General features: G+C 37.6%; 1 protein-coding gene across 4 annotated transcripts in view; it reads right to left on the reverse strand.

Moving 5' to 3' along the window:
• Positions 1 to 2306: 2306 nt before the first annotated feature.
• The window catches only part of RNGTT (RNA guanylyltransferase and 5'-phosphatase), a 436227-nt gene continuing 422107 nt past the window's right edge, over positions 2307 to 16426 (reverse strand). For 2 of the 4 annotated variants that reach the window (XM_073336687.1, XM_073336684.1), the window contains 2 exons: positions 8766 to 8889; positions 2307 to 5724 (listed from right to left, as the gene is read on the reverse strand). In XM_073336687.1, coding sequence (XP_073192788.1) covers positions 5561 to 5724; positions 8766 to 8889 — 288 coding nt within the window. In that variant the 3' untranslated portion in view covers positions 2307 to 5560. The other 2 variants (XM_073336683.1, XM_073336685.1) reach the window with 2 other exon arrangements.

Raw genomic sequence — 16426 nt, forward strand, 5'->3', positions numbered from 1 at the left:
TACCATAGTAAGGGTTGGCGCCATGCGAACAGTGGATAAAGAAACTACTGCCAACCCTAGAACAACTTTCAGATCCAATGCAATTTTCAGAACTGGGAGATAAGTTTTTAGGCAAGTTTTAGGCAAAATTTGCAAATGACACTAAGCTGGGTGGGGTTGCAAGCCCTTTGGTGGACATGATGAGAATCCAAAATGACCATGACAAATTGGAGAATTGGTTTAAATTCAACAAGTTGAAATTTCAATAAAGACAAGTACAAAGTACTTCACTTAGGAAGGAAAAATCAAATGCACAACTACAAAACGGTGAATAACTGGCTAGATGGTAGTACTGCTGAAAAGGATCTGGAGGTTATAGTGGATCACAAATTGAATATGATTCAACAATGTGACAGCTGCAAAAAAGGCTAATATTGTTATGGGGCATGAACTGGACTGTCATATGTACGACCCAGGATGTAACTGTCTCACTCTGCTTGGTACTGGTGAGGTCTGAGCTGGAGTACTGCGCCAAATTCTGGAGGCCATACTTTAGGAAAGATGCAAACTGGAGAGAGTCCAGAGGAGAACAACAAAAATGACAAAAGTTTTAGAAAACCTGATCTATAAAGAAAGGTTAAAAAAACAGGGCATGTATAGTCTTCAGAAAAGAGGACAGAGTGGATCTGATTAACAGTCTTCAACTATATTAAAGGCTGTTATAAGGAAGATGGTAATCAATAGTTCTCTATGTTCAAAGGTATGACAAGAAGTAATGGGCTTAATCTGCAGCAAGGGAGATATAGGTTCAATATTAGGAAAATCTTTCTACCTCTAAGGGTAGTTAAACTCTGGAATAGGCTTCCAAGAGCAGTTATGGAATCCCCATCATTGGTGGTTTGTAAGAACAGGTTGGACAGGCACATGTCAGGGATGGTCTAAGTTTATTTGGTCCTGCCTTTGCGCAGGGGGCTGGACTTGATGACTTCTCGTGGTCCCTTCCAGCCCTACATTTCTATTAGTCTATGATTCACCCTAAGCCAGAATCTGAGTCTTTGGGTTAGGATTTGATATTCATGGATCTGAGGCATCTCCTGAATGTGACTTGTCCTTGCAAGCAGGAGCCTTTTTGTCTTGCACAAACTTTCTCAGAACCAAAGTAGATGGATCTGAAGGTTTCTCCCATGGTTTGGCTCTTACCGCAGAGGCTGGTATCAACCAAATATCTGAGCACTATAGTGTTGGATCCAATAATTTGGATATTGATTGCACCAAAGCACTGAAACTGATCCTCGGAAAGAGAGCACAGTATTATACATATTGCTCTTCTTTTTAGTCCCCAAGGTGCTAAAAGCAGACACTGGTATTTTCACCTTGAGTACAGATCTCTCACATGTATTGTATCCAGGACCATTCATAGCCAGACCTTCCTGCAGCAATAAGGCTTGCAGCCTGTTCTGGTGCTCCTTGAGCATGCTGGGGGAAAATGTGCTGCAGATAGACCACCATGAGGGAGATTGACACTCCCTGATGCATGCCAAGCATCTACTATGGGCATCCTGATCCTGGGAAAACTGCTGGACAAGAGATGCACCTACTTTTTGAAGCCAGGTCTCTTAGGTTATGTCTACACTGCATTTTAAAAAACAGAACAGTGAGTCTAAGAGCCTGGGCTGACACTATAGCACCAAAACCAGCAGTGTAGACATTGTGGCTCGGACTGGGGCTCGAGCTCTGAAACCCACTCCCCCATTATGAGCTTCAGAGCCTGAGCATCTACACAGCTGTTTTTAGTGCTGGGAGCTCAAGTCTGTAGACCGGGGCTCTGAGACTCACTCGTGAGGGTTTTAAAATCAACCCACCACAGATCCAGTAGTGAGAACTAAAGATGTATCTACTATCTATGCTAAGAATAAAACCTTTTTTCCTTTAATAAGTTTACCGCTAAAACTAATACTGAAAACTACACTAAAAGTAAAACTACACTAAACAAAGACATTAAATTATTCTTGAGTGAAGGCTCCAGATCCAATTGGATACAGAGAGGCTAATATCCATCTGCGGCTGCATTTGGAAGGAACTGAGGCAGCAGAGGGTGCCACTCCCCCTTCTATAACCTCACCTCCAAAATGTTCAGGAAGGAAGAGGGAAGGGATAGCAGGGGTGCACAAGTGCTCTGACAAGCACTGCTGTGAGCAGATTCCACCTCTTGAGCTGCATCAGCTAGCACACCCTATGAGTTGGAATATGCATCCAAAGAAGTAGTGTCACAGAGAGAAATATGTGAAGGTATCTGGAACACAGTAAGACAAGGTTTAATTTGGGGACTTTATTTATTTTACTGGCTTAACACAATATAGGAAGATGGAACATGTAATATTGCAAAACATTCAAAGCCTACATAAAATTATTCAGTGTTTCATGCATCCCCAAACATGTATTTCTTAGTATCCAGTGATAATTTAAATGGAGTGGGGGAATACTGAATTTTGTTTGGTCTTTTTGTATAGTAGATGTTTACATAAATAATTAATAATGTAATATATGTTAGCACATTATAAAAAGTTATTCTGATTGACCAATTCCTCGGTTCCCTCTCAGGCAGTAAGAATGGAAAAAACTGCTTTAAAAAAATATTTATCATAGCCAAGAGCTATATCACATATTGGCTCTCGGGGAATGCTTATGCATAGGCTTTCTAGCCCACAGAGTTCAACCTCTGACCTCTGAAAATCATGTAAAATTCTTTTGTTTGAATCTTGAGTATTGGTTGAGTACCCAGTTGCTGGCAGTGGGATGGATGGATATCGTAAACATAAACAATTAGACCACTAGCACAAGTAAATGAACGTCCATTCTTTTAAACCATTGACTTTATTAAAATACTTCATACAGAGTTTGCAGAGGAACATACTGACATTTTCAGAGAACTCCATTGAAAACAAAACGTAACTGTACATGTACTATTTAACAAATAACAACTTAGAGGATGGGTTCATACTCTATATCCTAAGAGCAGACAGTTGAGTTTTTCTCAGGTTTTTTGGCACAGGCTCTTCCTTTCCCCCTTGACTCCTATCTCAGAATATCCAGTAGCAGAGAGCAGGGTCTCATACTACAAACAAAAACAAACAAACAAACAGCTGGTCCAAGTGGAATTCCATTGTTTTCATCTGCTTCTTCACTCTACTCTTCCCAGTACCTTTTTTTTAAAAAAAAAAACTTTGTCCAGAAAACCTAAGATGATCAGCCTCTTTCAAAGGCTACAGAGCTGCAGTGCAGGAAGAACTTCAAGTCAAATCTGAGCAGAGATGTCCCAAACCATCAGAACATCTCTGAATGTCTTTACAATTCCTTCAATATTTTCCAATTTTAAAAACTGAGTGGAAAAAACAGTACTGTCAAAATATGCTAAGGGGAACAGTGCATTCATGAACTGGGTGGAATGCACGTCGAGGGCAGGCTACAACGCACTAAAGAAAATGACAAATGATAAACTTTAAAATTCTGTTGAAATAAAGAGATGGAGGGTGGGAAGGGGAAGAGAGGAAATAATCTGGATAAATATTTAAAACAAAATGCTCTTTTCACACATCTCATTCTCAGTTAAAGGTTGCAATTACCATAGACATTTAAACAGCACTAGAGATTGTTGATAAAATATATGTCATCACTTAACTCAACGGTACGGCTGTAAGTCTGGGGAAAAATACAACGAAGACTATGTGGAAAAGAAATGTACTGTTGTTTCCATGAAGGATGAATTGAGGTTGCATAGGTTTTCACATGAAATTCATAAGGTTGTTTTGGGGAGATAATTTTTCAACCTTGCATAGGTGATATATCTGTTATAAAGATAATAACTGGAAAGTATGTATGGTTTAAACATGAGCTTTGATGAACACATTTTTTCCTCAAGTTTTACTGCAGCAAAAAAAGCAACTTTTTAAACCTCTTCAGTGCCCTAACACATCTATGTAATATCCCAGGAAAGACACATTAGGATTACCATGTGAATGATACAGTGTATGTTTATCCACACTGAAACAATTGGAGGAGCCTCCCACAAAGCATAGCCCTAAAGTTTCCATATAGAAAAAAATACTGTATGAGTTAACTTTATTTACAAACATTAAAACTCATTTAAATATAAACGATTTTGGATCATTTATTATATCAAATGAAATTATGTTAGTTAACCAGACTGTTGAATGAATGGATCACCCACATTTATACTTATACTTATTTATCAATAACAGTATAGCCAAACACCAGCTTATTAACTGTGTAGAAAACTTTAAAACGGCATTTTTATAATTACTTTTGTTTCTAGTTAGTTCAAACGCAGAGCAATGCCTCCATATGTCTATTAGAATGCAGCTTTTCCATCTTAATTGAGTGAACAAGTTCCAGTTGTACTGCAGCAAGAGCCATTAGGATATTTGTTTCATCATTGGGTATAACAGAAATAAAGTCAGCGGATTAGAATACTGTCACAGGACAACTGATTGCTGCTTTGAAAATTAATGTCTTGGTATTCAGCATGTTAATTTCCACCAATAAATATCTTGCCTTTGCCCTGCTTTTATCTAAAAACAGGAGGCCCCTTTCCTGTGACAGGGCTCTATTCCATTGGCATTACCTCCTCATCAAAGATGTTGTCTGGCATTTCTTTTGCCATTTTGCACCTGGGTCTAAGACAACATCATTAGTACTGGATATTACTCTTGCATATCACAGTGAGGTGTACCTTTACGTATTATTTATAATGGCTTCATTGTGGAGAACTAAACCCTGTATTAGAAACGGTCTCAAAACAGAGACCTTAATACTAGGGATTTCATGTGTGTTCCTTATCTACAGATAAACTTAAAATGCAGAGCTAAAATTGACCCTAAAATTAGGCGTGTGACTTCAAATTGAAATGAAATGAAATGGAAACAAAACCAAAACCCCCACGACCACCCAGCACATTTCCTTTAGAAAGGATGCTATTTACAACAATAAAGATTCAGTTCTTTAATATTTTAACAAAAAACCCAGCTAATTTTAAAATTAGTAAACCTAATAAGGTTTTTTTAAACCAATACAGTGCACAAACAACATTGCTGCTTGTTCTTGAACATGAGTTTCAGAAATGTAGGAACACTAAGATAAATTATACCAAGGGTGACAAATCTGAACTAATTAAATAATAAGAAAGAAAAAGAAACACCACTATATTTGAAACACAGATTCTAAAAAGTACAGTGTTTCAATGTTTTCTCACAGTTCCAGATTGCTAACATTATAAATTAAAGGTGAAAGATATCCATGTATAAACAAGGCAGCTTTCCACTGATTCTATACTGTTCTTGTCTAAACCTTTGGATATTTCAATCTTCAAATCCCACAAAGTAAGGTTGAATTTGCCAGTTAGAAAAAGAATGTCGGTTCATGATGTGGCATTTGAAAAAAATGCATCTAGATATTTACAGGATGCATAGAATGACTTTTTTGCAAATGTTTTTTAATCCACACACATTTTCATTTCACCTTCTGCAGATTTGTAAACAACATGCTATTCATTCGGACTGTGGCCTTAGGTTATGGTGCGTGGTCTTTTGGGAGGAGGTGGGGGCATGAGTTCAGCGTCAGGATCCAGGTGATGTTTTTGCATCTGTCCTTGAGAAGCTGCTGTACACCTATCAATGAACTCAAACAACATTTCCTTTGTGACTGGATTTTGGATGCTGTTACACACAGCTGGGAACAAAGAACACATTTTGACGTTATTTAACTGATGGGCTGCATGCAACACTTGAGCAATTTGATCCTGTATTTGCAAAATAAATGATAGTATTTGGCACAAATGTTCAGCTTTGAACATATATTTTATAGAACTTTTGTGTTAGGGATGAAATTACTCTACTTTGCTCACAAACAGCTGAGGACTACAGAGAGTAAAGAACTGCTGTCCCAACAGGCATCTAGTCTAGCCTTCTAGTCTAAAGAATAATTCTTTGTCAAAAAGTAAAATTAAATCCAATATACATGTGAGAAATTAGCACATTACTTAGGCAAGTAGTAGCAACAAAGCTCTTGTGCAATGTGTCTTCTGGCTCTGAAGCTCTACCTAAATCATAACAGGTAGGAATACATGATTTTATCCATTTTGACAAACTTGGAACTGAAATAGCTAAGTCTTTGGATTTTTCACCAAATATCAAACAATTTATGAAAAGGCTTGATTCTGAAATAAATATCTTTTTATCATTTTGCCTATGCAACCTGATCTCATCTTATGAAATATGGGACTTAGGAAAAAAGACTAGAAGCAAGATATACTGATTTAAGGTGGAATTCCATGACTAGCTGGGACAAAAATATAAGATAAGGCTATAAAAGATTTTGAGAGATAGTATGAGGAAGATCAGCTATACTACAGAGGCAGTTTTGTGAGAAAGAACAATTGTTACTCTTTTGAGCCCTGAGATCTATTAAAGAAAATGAGTAAACTTCTCTCCCTCAACTGATATAAAGTAAAATCATCTTCATGACTAGCAATTAAAAATATGGTTTCATGGGCCACTGAAGATATTCTTTTCATACCACTGTAATTCTGGAAGCATGCACAATGTGAATGTAACATGAATAAAACCGTCCCTAATATCAATGGTTTTTATAATTAAGAACATTTTTGGTATAAAGGTGCTTTTTAAAAAGTTCTTCTGTATGCATCAGTATTAGTCCATTTAAACACAGTATTATAATGAAAAGTAGCTAGCCTTGCCAAAAAAACCCAAAAAATTACAAAAATAAAAAAGTTAATGCCCCAGCAAGCCTGTGCTGGTAAATTTGTGTGACCATTTTTAAAGGATAACCAGGACTAATGGGATAAAAAAAAAATCACAATTTTTTAAAAACCTTTTTTCAACTGGAAAAGTCTAAAAAGAAAAAAGTTCAAAAAGGGAAAGATGTAGCACACTCTCACTTTATTTTAGCTTTACTATTTCTTTCCAGCTTTTTTCAAATGTGGAAAAAGCTGGGTCTCTCCTCCTCACCAAAGACCTTTTCCAATGGGGAAAAGTTAAGAAAGGAGGGGAGGGAACCTCTCAAAACTCCAAAACCAACTTTTTTCAACAACTGAACCAAAAATGCAATTTTTCCTCATAGATTTTTTTTATTTCATTGTAAAAAATGATTTCCCATGAGCAGTTTCTTTTTTTTCTTCCCTTTTCCTTTCTTTTTTTTTTTTTTTTTTACAAAAACCTCTCTCTCTGTGTATATTTGGTGAGAAAACTCGTCAGAAAAAAATGTCAGACAGCTCTAGCAGAGCTGAAGAAGAGGAAAGCTGTGCATGCTGGGAGTGGAGGAAGGAAGAGGAAAAGTTGCTGTTGCTTGGAAGTAGGGGAGGGGGCGGGGGCAGGCCAAAGAAAAAGAGGTTGTTGAAGCAACTGGGAGGAAATGCTGGTGCTGATGGGGAAAAACTTTAGGAGGTGGAACAGTGGTATCTCTTCTTTAGTGGCCCATCCCTCTTTCCCTCTTGGTGGTGCGAGGGCTGCAGGAGATGCACAAAGCTGCTACGGTGGTGGAGCTGCTTGAATTCTGAGGTGTCTCCCAAAAGGCACCAGCAGTCCTACTGTCACTTGATCAAATGGCTAATTTCAATTTGCTCATCCAAACAATTTAATTTCACTAGATTATCAGAAATTCACATGGGTGAAATAATTTTAAAGAAAAAGTAGCAATATACATATGCCTCCTGGCAAGCTTAGTAGTTCTGAATACCATGTTTAAGTTTATGATACCACCAAAAATGCCAGTTCAGTATGACTATTGTTACTCATATTATTCCAACATATCTTTATTTAAACTCATTCATTCCACCTGAAAGAAAATTGCTCTTTTGCATTTTCAGAGGATTCTTTTTCTATTGTCTATAGGAGACTCTGAAGGTGTCACAACCCTATAAGGACAACTTTTTTTCATAGCGTTCATTTGCTTTACTCTCTATTGTTTGTAATACTATTTTAGGAGCTTGAAATTACATTTTCTCCTACTAATTTTGTCTTCCATCTGGCAAACAATGATCTTGAATAGAGCTGAAATTATCATGGCTTTTTTTGTTAACAAATTCAACTTATGTAGCATGTTGATGTGCCAAAGTATCTTTCTTTGTGCATCAGCACAAGTCAACATAGCATGGGAATAGTATTTGTTAGTTAACTGTGTTGTAGAGCTAAGACAACTATATTTTGAGGGAGTCTCACATAAATGCATACCGTTAGAATATATTTGACTAAATAAGGTCCCAATTCTGCAAAGAACTCACACACATTTACTTCACACACGACAGGGGAAATCATGGCTTCAGTGAAGTAACTGGTATGTCTACACTGCAATTAAAAACCCATGGTTGTCCCGTGTCAGCTGACTTAGGCTGAGCTCAAACATCTACACTGCAATTAAACATTCCCTTAACCTGAGCCAGCTGGCACATAACAAATGGGAGTGTAGCCTATTTGATTTCACCCAGTGAGTAAGTCCCATTAAAGCCACTGGGATTACTTGTGGTGTATAAAGTTAAGGCACATATATAAGTCTTTGCAAGACCAGGTTATTGTGGAAAAACACAGCCTCCTAAACTAGATATTGAGAATACAGTCCATTTTCCCTCATTAAATTAGAACAATGTTAAGGCAGATGAAATTCTGGGACTAAATTTTCTGCCAGAGTCCATTTAACCAAGTTTACTGAAATGGTAAAAAGGAAATGTGTGTGCAAAAGTAAGTTATTCTACTCACCTAGGGCAGTGTTGTAAGCATTTGGAAAACTTTTGTCTATTCTCTGTCTCATGAAGACCCAGCTGTTGTTCTCAAATTTGCACTCTATAATCTTATTGTCGTACTGTTTCAGTTCTCTTGTCACCTGTTTAAAAAAAAAGTTTAAAGATAAATGTATTTTATTAAATTAGTTTAAAGGCATTGTTCCTTCAGGTTGTGATAGATAATGGAAGGCCAAACATTGCCCTAAAATTCATCAGGAACAGTTCTTCATCCTACACCTAAAGTTACATTTAGCTGAATATCTTAACATCTCCAATGTACACATGCTCAGCTACTTGACATTTTAAAAATACTTTTGAAATCTGTTGTCAATATATGGCAATTATATTATGCTAAAACATCAGCTACTCTAGGGAAAAAAAAAATCAACCAGTACAAATGTCCCAAATGCAAATAGGTTTCCATGGGGATGAACTGCTTCCTGTATAAATGCTACTGCCAGCCTAAGTGTATGAAATGCATTATCTGTGTTTCCATCAACCTTCATTGTTAAAGGTCTCAAAGCCAAACATTAGGTTTCAATACCAGAATTAGCTTATAAAAAATATTCCACTCTTTACATTTTTAGAGATTATTTTCTTTTAAAAATAAAGTAAATTCTAACTCCAAAAATTACATGGGTTTTTAAATCACACATGTTCTAAATATCCTTCAGGCCTCTTTTCTCCATTCATTCATAGATTTGTCAGCAAGCAGCTGATACCGTGAGCTATTTGTCTTTTTAGTTCATGTGTACTATTCTTCCTGTTTATTTTGGATACTTCATCCTATGCATCTTAACCTATGATAAAATGCAAAATGCCCAAGTAACCATGGCAACTTGAGAACTTTATCTAATGCTTTAGCAACTATTTTCCAATATACTGCAGTTTGTGCCAAGAAGCCTCTTTGTACGTAGAAATCTGTATTTAACTGTTAGATTTGTGTTTAGCTCTGTTATAGTTTTCAAATCAAATGCTAGTCAAGGTAATATCACAACTGTGATGCAGTCTTTTATGGGTACAGTAATTACTTTTCCTTACAGTAAAGAAGACTGGTTATTTCATTAGCAGAAATTTGCATTTCTACTGTCTATCCACTTACCATCACTGACACAGGAATTTACTGCTGTTCAGGGATACAGACTTTGAAGAAGGCCAGGAAAGTCCTTGGAACAATTAGTAGGTGTGCAGTGAAAACTCTCAAACATATTTTGGACTAATTTCTAGATAAAGGCAATTAATCTGCCAATCTGAGTCCCAAATCTGGATTACCCCATTTGCAATATAGGACAAGTCTAACCTTCAAATTCTAAAAATGCAACCATCAACACTTGTTCAGCATTTATTCTGACTATGCTATTAATTTCAGGAAAGGAGGCTCTTGGATTTTACGTGTCAAGTAAAAGTGACACTATGAGACAATTTAGCTAAACTGCTTAATTTAGGCCAGTCAAGTCGTGAAACTTTACCATAAAAAAGTCAGCTCTAGCACTCCATATCTCAAACTCATTTATTTCTTTTTTAAAAACAAGTAATCCTTCTGCTGACTACAGATACTTTTAAAAACCATTTAACTGCTATAATGAGCTTTGTGACTGTTGGTGGTCACGTGGATTAGGGGAGACATCTCCTATCCTGTTTGCAAGATTAACTGATCCCCTAATTTGCCTGTCTTTCCATTTTTAGCACATTTCCTTATACGGTATCTTAGTTCACTATACATGTATTAAAAGTGATATTCCAACCAGATGTTCAAGTAACACAGACTCATTTAACATTTATATTTCATTAGGTGTGTTCAGGAAAACACAACATCCTTTTCTAATCCACTGTGGATGTTTAAACACAGGAAGAAACTTTTGTCTGCGTAATGATTTGGAAAGTATATTATAACAATAGCTGCCAAGGAAATTATTTATATGCTCCTTTTTTCTGATGAAGCAGGAAGAAGAATCACCTGCTAGAGGCAGAGAGATATTCAACTCTAGTCAGTGACTTTCACTAACTAGCAATCTCAGTAAGCCTTTGTCATATAGTTTATCATTATTCTAGTGTTCAGAGGCTCAGAATAGCAATAAATTATGTGGTTGCTCTATGTGACTGTGGCAATTAAGCAGTATTATTAACTCTCTGTATGCTTGCTTGGCTACTCATTAGCAATCTGGAAGATAGATCTTTCCAGAAAATGCAAACACCTGCCAATGCACTGAGCTAAATGCTTTTAGAAAACTGCTGATCATAGTCTTCGCAAGTTATAGCAATGATCTTAGCAAGGAAGGAACATTGTAGTTACCAGTCCATGATTAAATGACCTTGGTCTTGTAAAAGCACCTATCTTAATGTGTAGGCACATTTTCTTTTAGAAGCTGTTGAACATTTTATCAAGAGTACAGAAAGTACTCTGAGCACAATATACATGTTCAGCATTAACAATGCTGAAAATACCAGTATACCACAATCATTCTAGGCTTCTCAATATGTATGTGTTTGGAGAGGATTGAAAAAGTCACAGAACAATTCCTTAGTAATCACTGTAAACAAGCTTTGTTGCAAATATGTCACAGTTCAGGGCAACTGCACCTGTGTTTCCCCTCAGTCATCCAGCTCTCAGCTTCCAGCTCCCCAGATGTTGCCTCTCTTGGGTGAGGAGACCCACTTCTCACTCTCTTTTAACCAGGGTATGTCCAAGCTGCAGTTCCCTGTCTTCACTGTGTATTTCCCAGCAAAGACAGGCTGCCTAAACAGATCTGCTTGCTTTTCCTTCAGAGACTGATAACAGGGTGATTTCTGCAGATATAAGGTACCTCAAAGTTCTCTCTAACCTACCTTATTCTTCAGGTACAAGCATTACAGAGAAAACATATTAAAAACAGTAAAAGAACCTTCTTGCATGCTCAGAAGCTTACCAGAGTTCACGCTAACATGGATTCTGGCATGCCCAGTCCTCCCAACTCTACTTTAAGGATTGGGGCCCTCCATGGACTGGGGTCCTGGGCATTTGCTGGATCAGGAAGAAGCCTTGAGTCCATTTAAATCCAGTCTTTTCATCCCCAAACCCTTTCTTTGCCTCTCTGCCCCTGGGAATTCCAGTCTGAACTAGTGTGTGTGTGTATATCTCCAGGGGGAAGGCCTCAAAGGCACATAACAGAAAAGTTCATTAGCCTCCTCACTCCCTACTAGAGAAGGTACATAAAATGCCACAATACCACATACACAATTGCAATTTTAATACAAAATACCACCAAAGACTGTTTTGGATACTGTCAATCTGCCACAATCACTTCATGTATCACTCGCAACCATTTCCTGAAGTGGTGATTAAGACTAAATGTGGTCTGGGAGGCACCAAAATGTAACTCATCCCTCACCAGAATCCCTTCTCCCTCACCAAGCTTTTTCCTAGCAGTTGAGAGTGAGAGATTAAACTTCCCTCCTAGTGGCAAACAGAGTGACATATTGCACATCCTGCCCCACAGGGGTCTCTCTCTAGTCTCCCTTCTTGGCTTTGTGTTCCTCCATCCTTCCCCCACTCCCACCTCTACATATTGTAGAGGAAATCTGAGAAACTTATCATTCCACTTCTTGAAAGCGAGTTTTGGCAGTTGTTTGTTCCAGCTTGTGCTGGATGGGACAAGGGGGAAGATGACTCAGCTATGATAGGATTGGGGTTGAGTGCTGAACAATTTGCTCAGCAGTGAGATTCACTGTGTGAGCTGCTGGTGCTCTTACCCCAGTGATGACAAATCTGTGGAACCAGAGCCAGTTCTGACAATGCTTCCAAACCTGTTGCAGCCATACGGGTCTGCCAGATTATGGGGCCACCACACCCATTCTAGTGCAATGTGCTGGAGAGAAAGAGCAACTTCATGCCAACAAAGCCCTTTGGGGGGGATAATCAGTATGTTTCTCCCTCCATCCCAGCCCAGACTGGGACAGACTACATGGTCTCCCTCCCCAGTGAACAGAAAACCACCATCCACTATTCTTGTAACTGTCCCCACAATCACAAACCTCAATTTGTACATATTTCGTAGTCTATATTCCAATGCAAAGTGAACTCACCTGGCACTATATAGGGGTTGGGAATAGGTACGGGTATGGAGGACAGGTGATCACACACTGAATCTTAGTCCTGGCATATAGGTGCCCAATTGAATAGCTTTGCAGGGGACTCCAAATTTGTTTGAACTGGACCTGTTTGGAACCCAGTACTCAGTGGCCTCAAATTTGGAAGTTTCCATCAAACTAAGGACTCCATGGAGCCTCCCTTAATCACTAGTTCCCTAGAATAATTTCAGACAGCTAATGGAAATTTGGATCCCACAATACCACATGAATCAGTGTCATGGAATAAATAGATTCCTTTAAAGTTCAGCAAATTTAAGGTAATCCTATTAGCTCATATAGAATAAAAAAGCATAACTTTTTCCTTTCATTATGTTGAAAAGCTTCCCCACTAACTGCGCTATCTAATGTAGTCCTTTAATAAAGAAGTGCTGTTCTCTTTACAAAAACAATAGCATCTAGCATTTATGTATCACCTTTCATGCAAAAGGAACCTGAAGTAGGAAAGAAACTGAAATATCAACTACACATACTTCCATCTACCACTGCAATGCAGCCATTTCTGAGGTAAAGTACATACAGCAACATTATACAGCAATTTAGGACATGTGAAAAATAATGTATCCAACTGAAAATACAGAAGGGAAAACATTTAGGTAACCAGACAGTAATTATCTCTACTGCTTTGAATACTGCCACAGTATCTGTTATGACCACAAATGGTCAAAATTTCTGTTTTACGTCTCATTCAAAAGAGCACCTGCAGCCATGCAGTGCCTCCTGGTACCATGCTAGAGCACAGATTCGGTAATGAGTCAGGGATAATTTCACCATAGTGAATCACCACATCGTTCCTACAACTGTTGCATGTTCTCATCCAAATAGTAATCCAGCCCTGCTTAGTTTGTGAGATGATGGGATCATGGCAAAGTTGCTATTATATGTAATTTAGTTATTGAAAAATCATTGTTTATTTTATATTTTAAAGCAGTTAAGCAAATATTCAGACCTTTGGTTAAAATGGAAAAGTTATGATTTTTTTAAAATCATCATCTATTTTTTCCAGTTTCCCAATTTTTAGTTTTTTTTGTAAAAAAATGTAGAGAAAATTTTATATCACAACAAGAAACACATGAGGTTACATATTTCATTAGAGTTCTGTGTTCAATGCAATTATGACAGATCATTTTTTAGGAAAACAATCTACTTTAAGGAGACACTGAGGCTGCCAAGAAAACATTTTAAAAATTCTATTTAGAAATATGTTTTTGTTCATATCATTTTGTCTTTGTACTTTTACCCTCATTCTTTATTACCAAAAACATCTGCAGGACTAAAAAACGGTTGTTTATAAGTTCAGCAGCTTCTGTTGCTTGTTTCTTGCCTGAAGTCATCATCTTATTTGTGATATCCCAGTAGAAATGATTGTGATGTTAGAGTAAGAAGATTATGATTTCCACAGAGGAATAAGCAGGAGCAGCAGCTGAATTCTTAAGAAATAAAGGGGGTTTTTAACATGTAATTTCTTAGTAATATGGAATAAGAACAAGAAAACAGAATACACAGACAGAACAGTTAATAAATATAATGGCTTTCCAAGTTTTCCAAGAGGCATTGCTCCACACGATATGAGCATTATTCTTTTCCTATGTAAATGAACAAATAGACACATTAATAATATTCACTCACAATCCATTAGCTGGATTGCAGAAAAGCTGGCATATTTTGCCATATAGAACTGGTCTTAGCACTTTTGGCCTGTGAAACAATCCCTCCTCACTGCAAATGTAAGTGATTCTTATCCACCCGCATTATACTACTATGAACGAAGTGAGAAAGATAGCTCTTTAGCGCATGTCCAAAATTAACTGAATAACTCTCTGATGGAGAGTGTGAGAAACCTTCAGGTCATCCCCAGACTCTTGCTTCAGGAAAAATGGAGCCCGGCAGCTAGTGCTGGGGTCAGGGCATTCTTGAGACATTTAACGAAGTTTTCAAGGGAAAATTGTCCAAAGAATCTGAGAGATGTGAACACCTCAGCCACTGGAAGATTTTGGCTATGTTCAGGCATCAATGACAGCACAGGTGATGAGGCGGGAAATATGCAGACCAACTTTTGCCTTTACAGTTGGTGATCTCTTCAGTGAGGCAGGGCAGAACTAATGCAGCCTCCTGGTTTCTCCACCACTACCAAACTTGATATGGTTGTACCACCCCATTTTGGTGAACTGTATCATTCAGATAGTGAGAGCTATATGAGAAAGTATTATCACTGATGATTTACAGATAAGGAAACTCATATGGAAAGTTTAAGCAACTTGACAAAAGACACAATGAGAGTCAGTGGCAGAGTCAGGACTGAAACCTGGGAGTCCCTTGCTCTACATCAGTGGGTCACAAACTTTTTTACTGATGACCTCTTTCACACAGCAAGCCTCTGAGTGCGACCCCCCCCAATAAATTAAACATACTTTTTAATATATTTAACACCATTATAAATGCTGGAGGCAAGTAGGGTTTGGGGTGGAGGTTGACAGCTCACGACCCATCATGTAATAACCTCATAACCCCCTGATGGGTCCCGACCCCCAGTTTGAGAAACCCTGCTCTACATCCTGTGCTTTGTCCTCTTGAGTCTCCTGTCCCCCCATGCTATTGAATTACCCCTCCTTGTGGCCAGAGGTCATAAAGTTGCTTAAGCATAAATTAGCTTAGCTGCAGGAAGCCAATTTCAAGCTTGCAGTGACTTACTGCTCCCTTTAGCCACAAACTGATGGAGGGTCCTCCCCAAAATCAAAGAGACGTATGATGATTTTCAAAGACACCAAAGTCTAGACCTGGGCAGCTGCAGAGGATGAGTACCAGACAATGAATAAACTACAATCTCCAGGAGATATCAAATTTAAATATTCAACCCTAGCAACTGGTGTAAATTTAAATAAGGCAGGGGGACTTGTAGTACCAGACTTTGTGGGTCCCAAAAGTCAGCTCTAATGTCATAGGTTATACACTATGGTAAATATAAAATGCCTGTGTTTTCTCTGAAAGTATATAATTTAGATTGTAAATACCATTTTAAAGAATACAGTTTTTCAAGTGAAATACCAAAAATATACATGAATATAAATAAGGCTTTTAAAATATACTGAAGCCTGTTCATAGAATGAGCTTTTACTGCACCTAAAAGCATCATAAACATTTCAGTTGATAAAAAAATGAATCAGTTAAATAAAATATTACATATTTTCTGTTCACCAAACAAAGCTTCATAATATAATGAAACCATATTAAAAATGCATGTTAAAAGGACCATTTTCTCAAAAATAAAGATGTGCTGAATTGGTTACCACTGCTGTTATTTTATTTTACTAGAGTTATGAGAACTGATGGTGTGTAGTTTTAAGTAGCCTATTACACAATAAACAGCTGTCAGGTTGTGTAAAGCAAGGGAAGTCGAAATGTTTATTCAATAGTGAAGCTGTTTACTGATAATGACTACACATTCTCTCTTGTTTATGGGAAATAAAATGAATTACCTGACTCCTTTAAAGGAACATTAACAGGTTAAAATAA

The sequence above is a fragment of the Lepidochelys kempii genome, chromosome 3, assembly GCF_965140265.1.
Source record: "Lepidochelys kempii isolate rLepKem1 chromosome 3, rLepKem1.hap2, whole genome shotgun sequence".
NCBI lineage: Eukaryota > Metazoa > Chordata > Testudines > Cheloniidae > Lepidochelys > Lepidochelys kempii.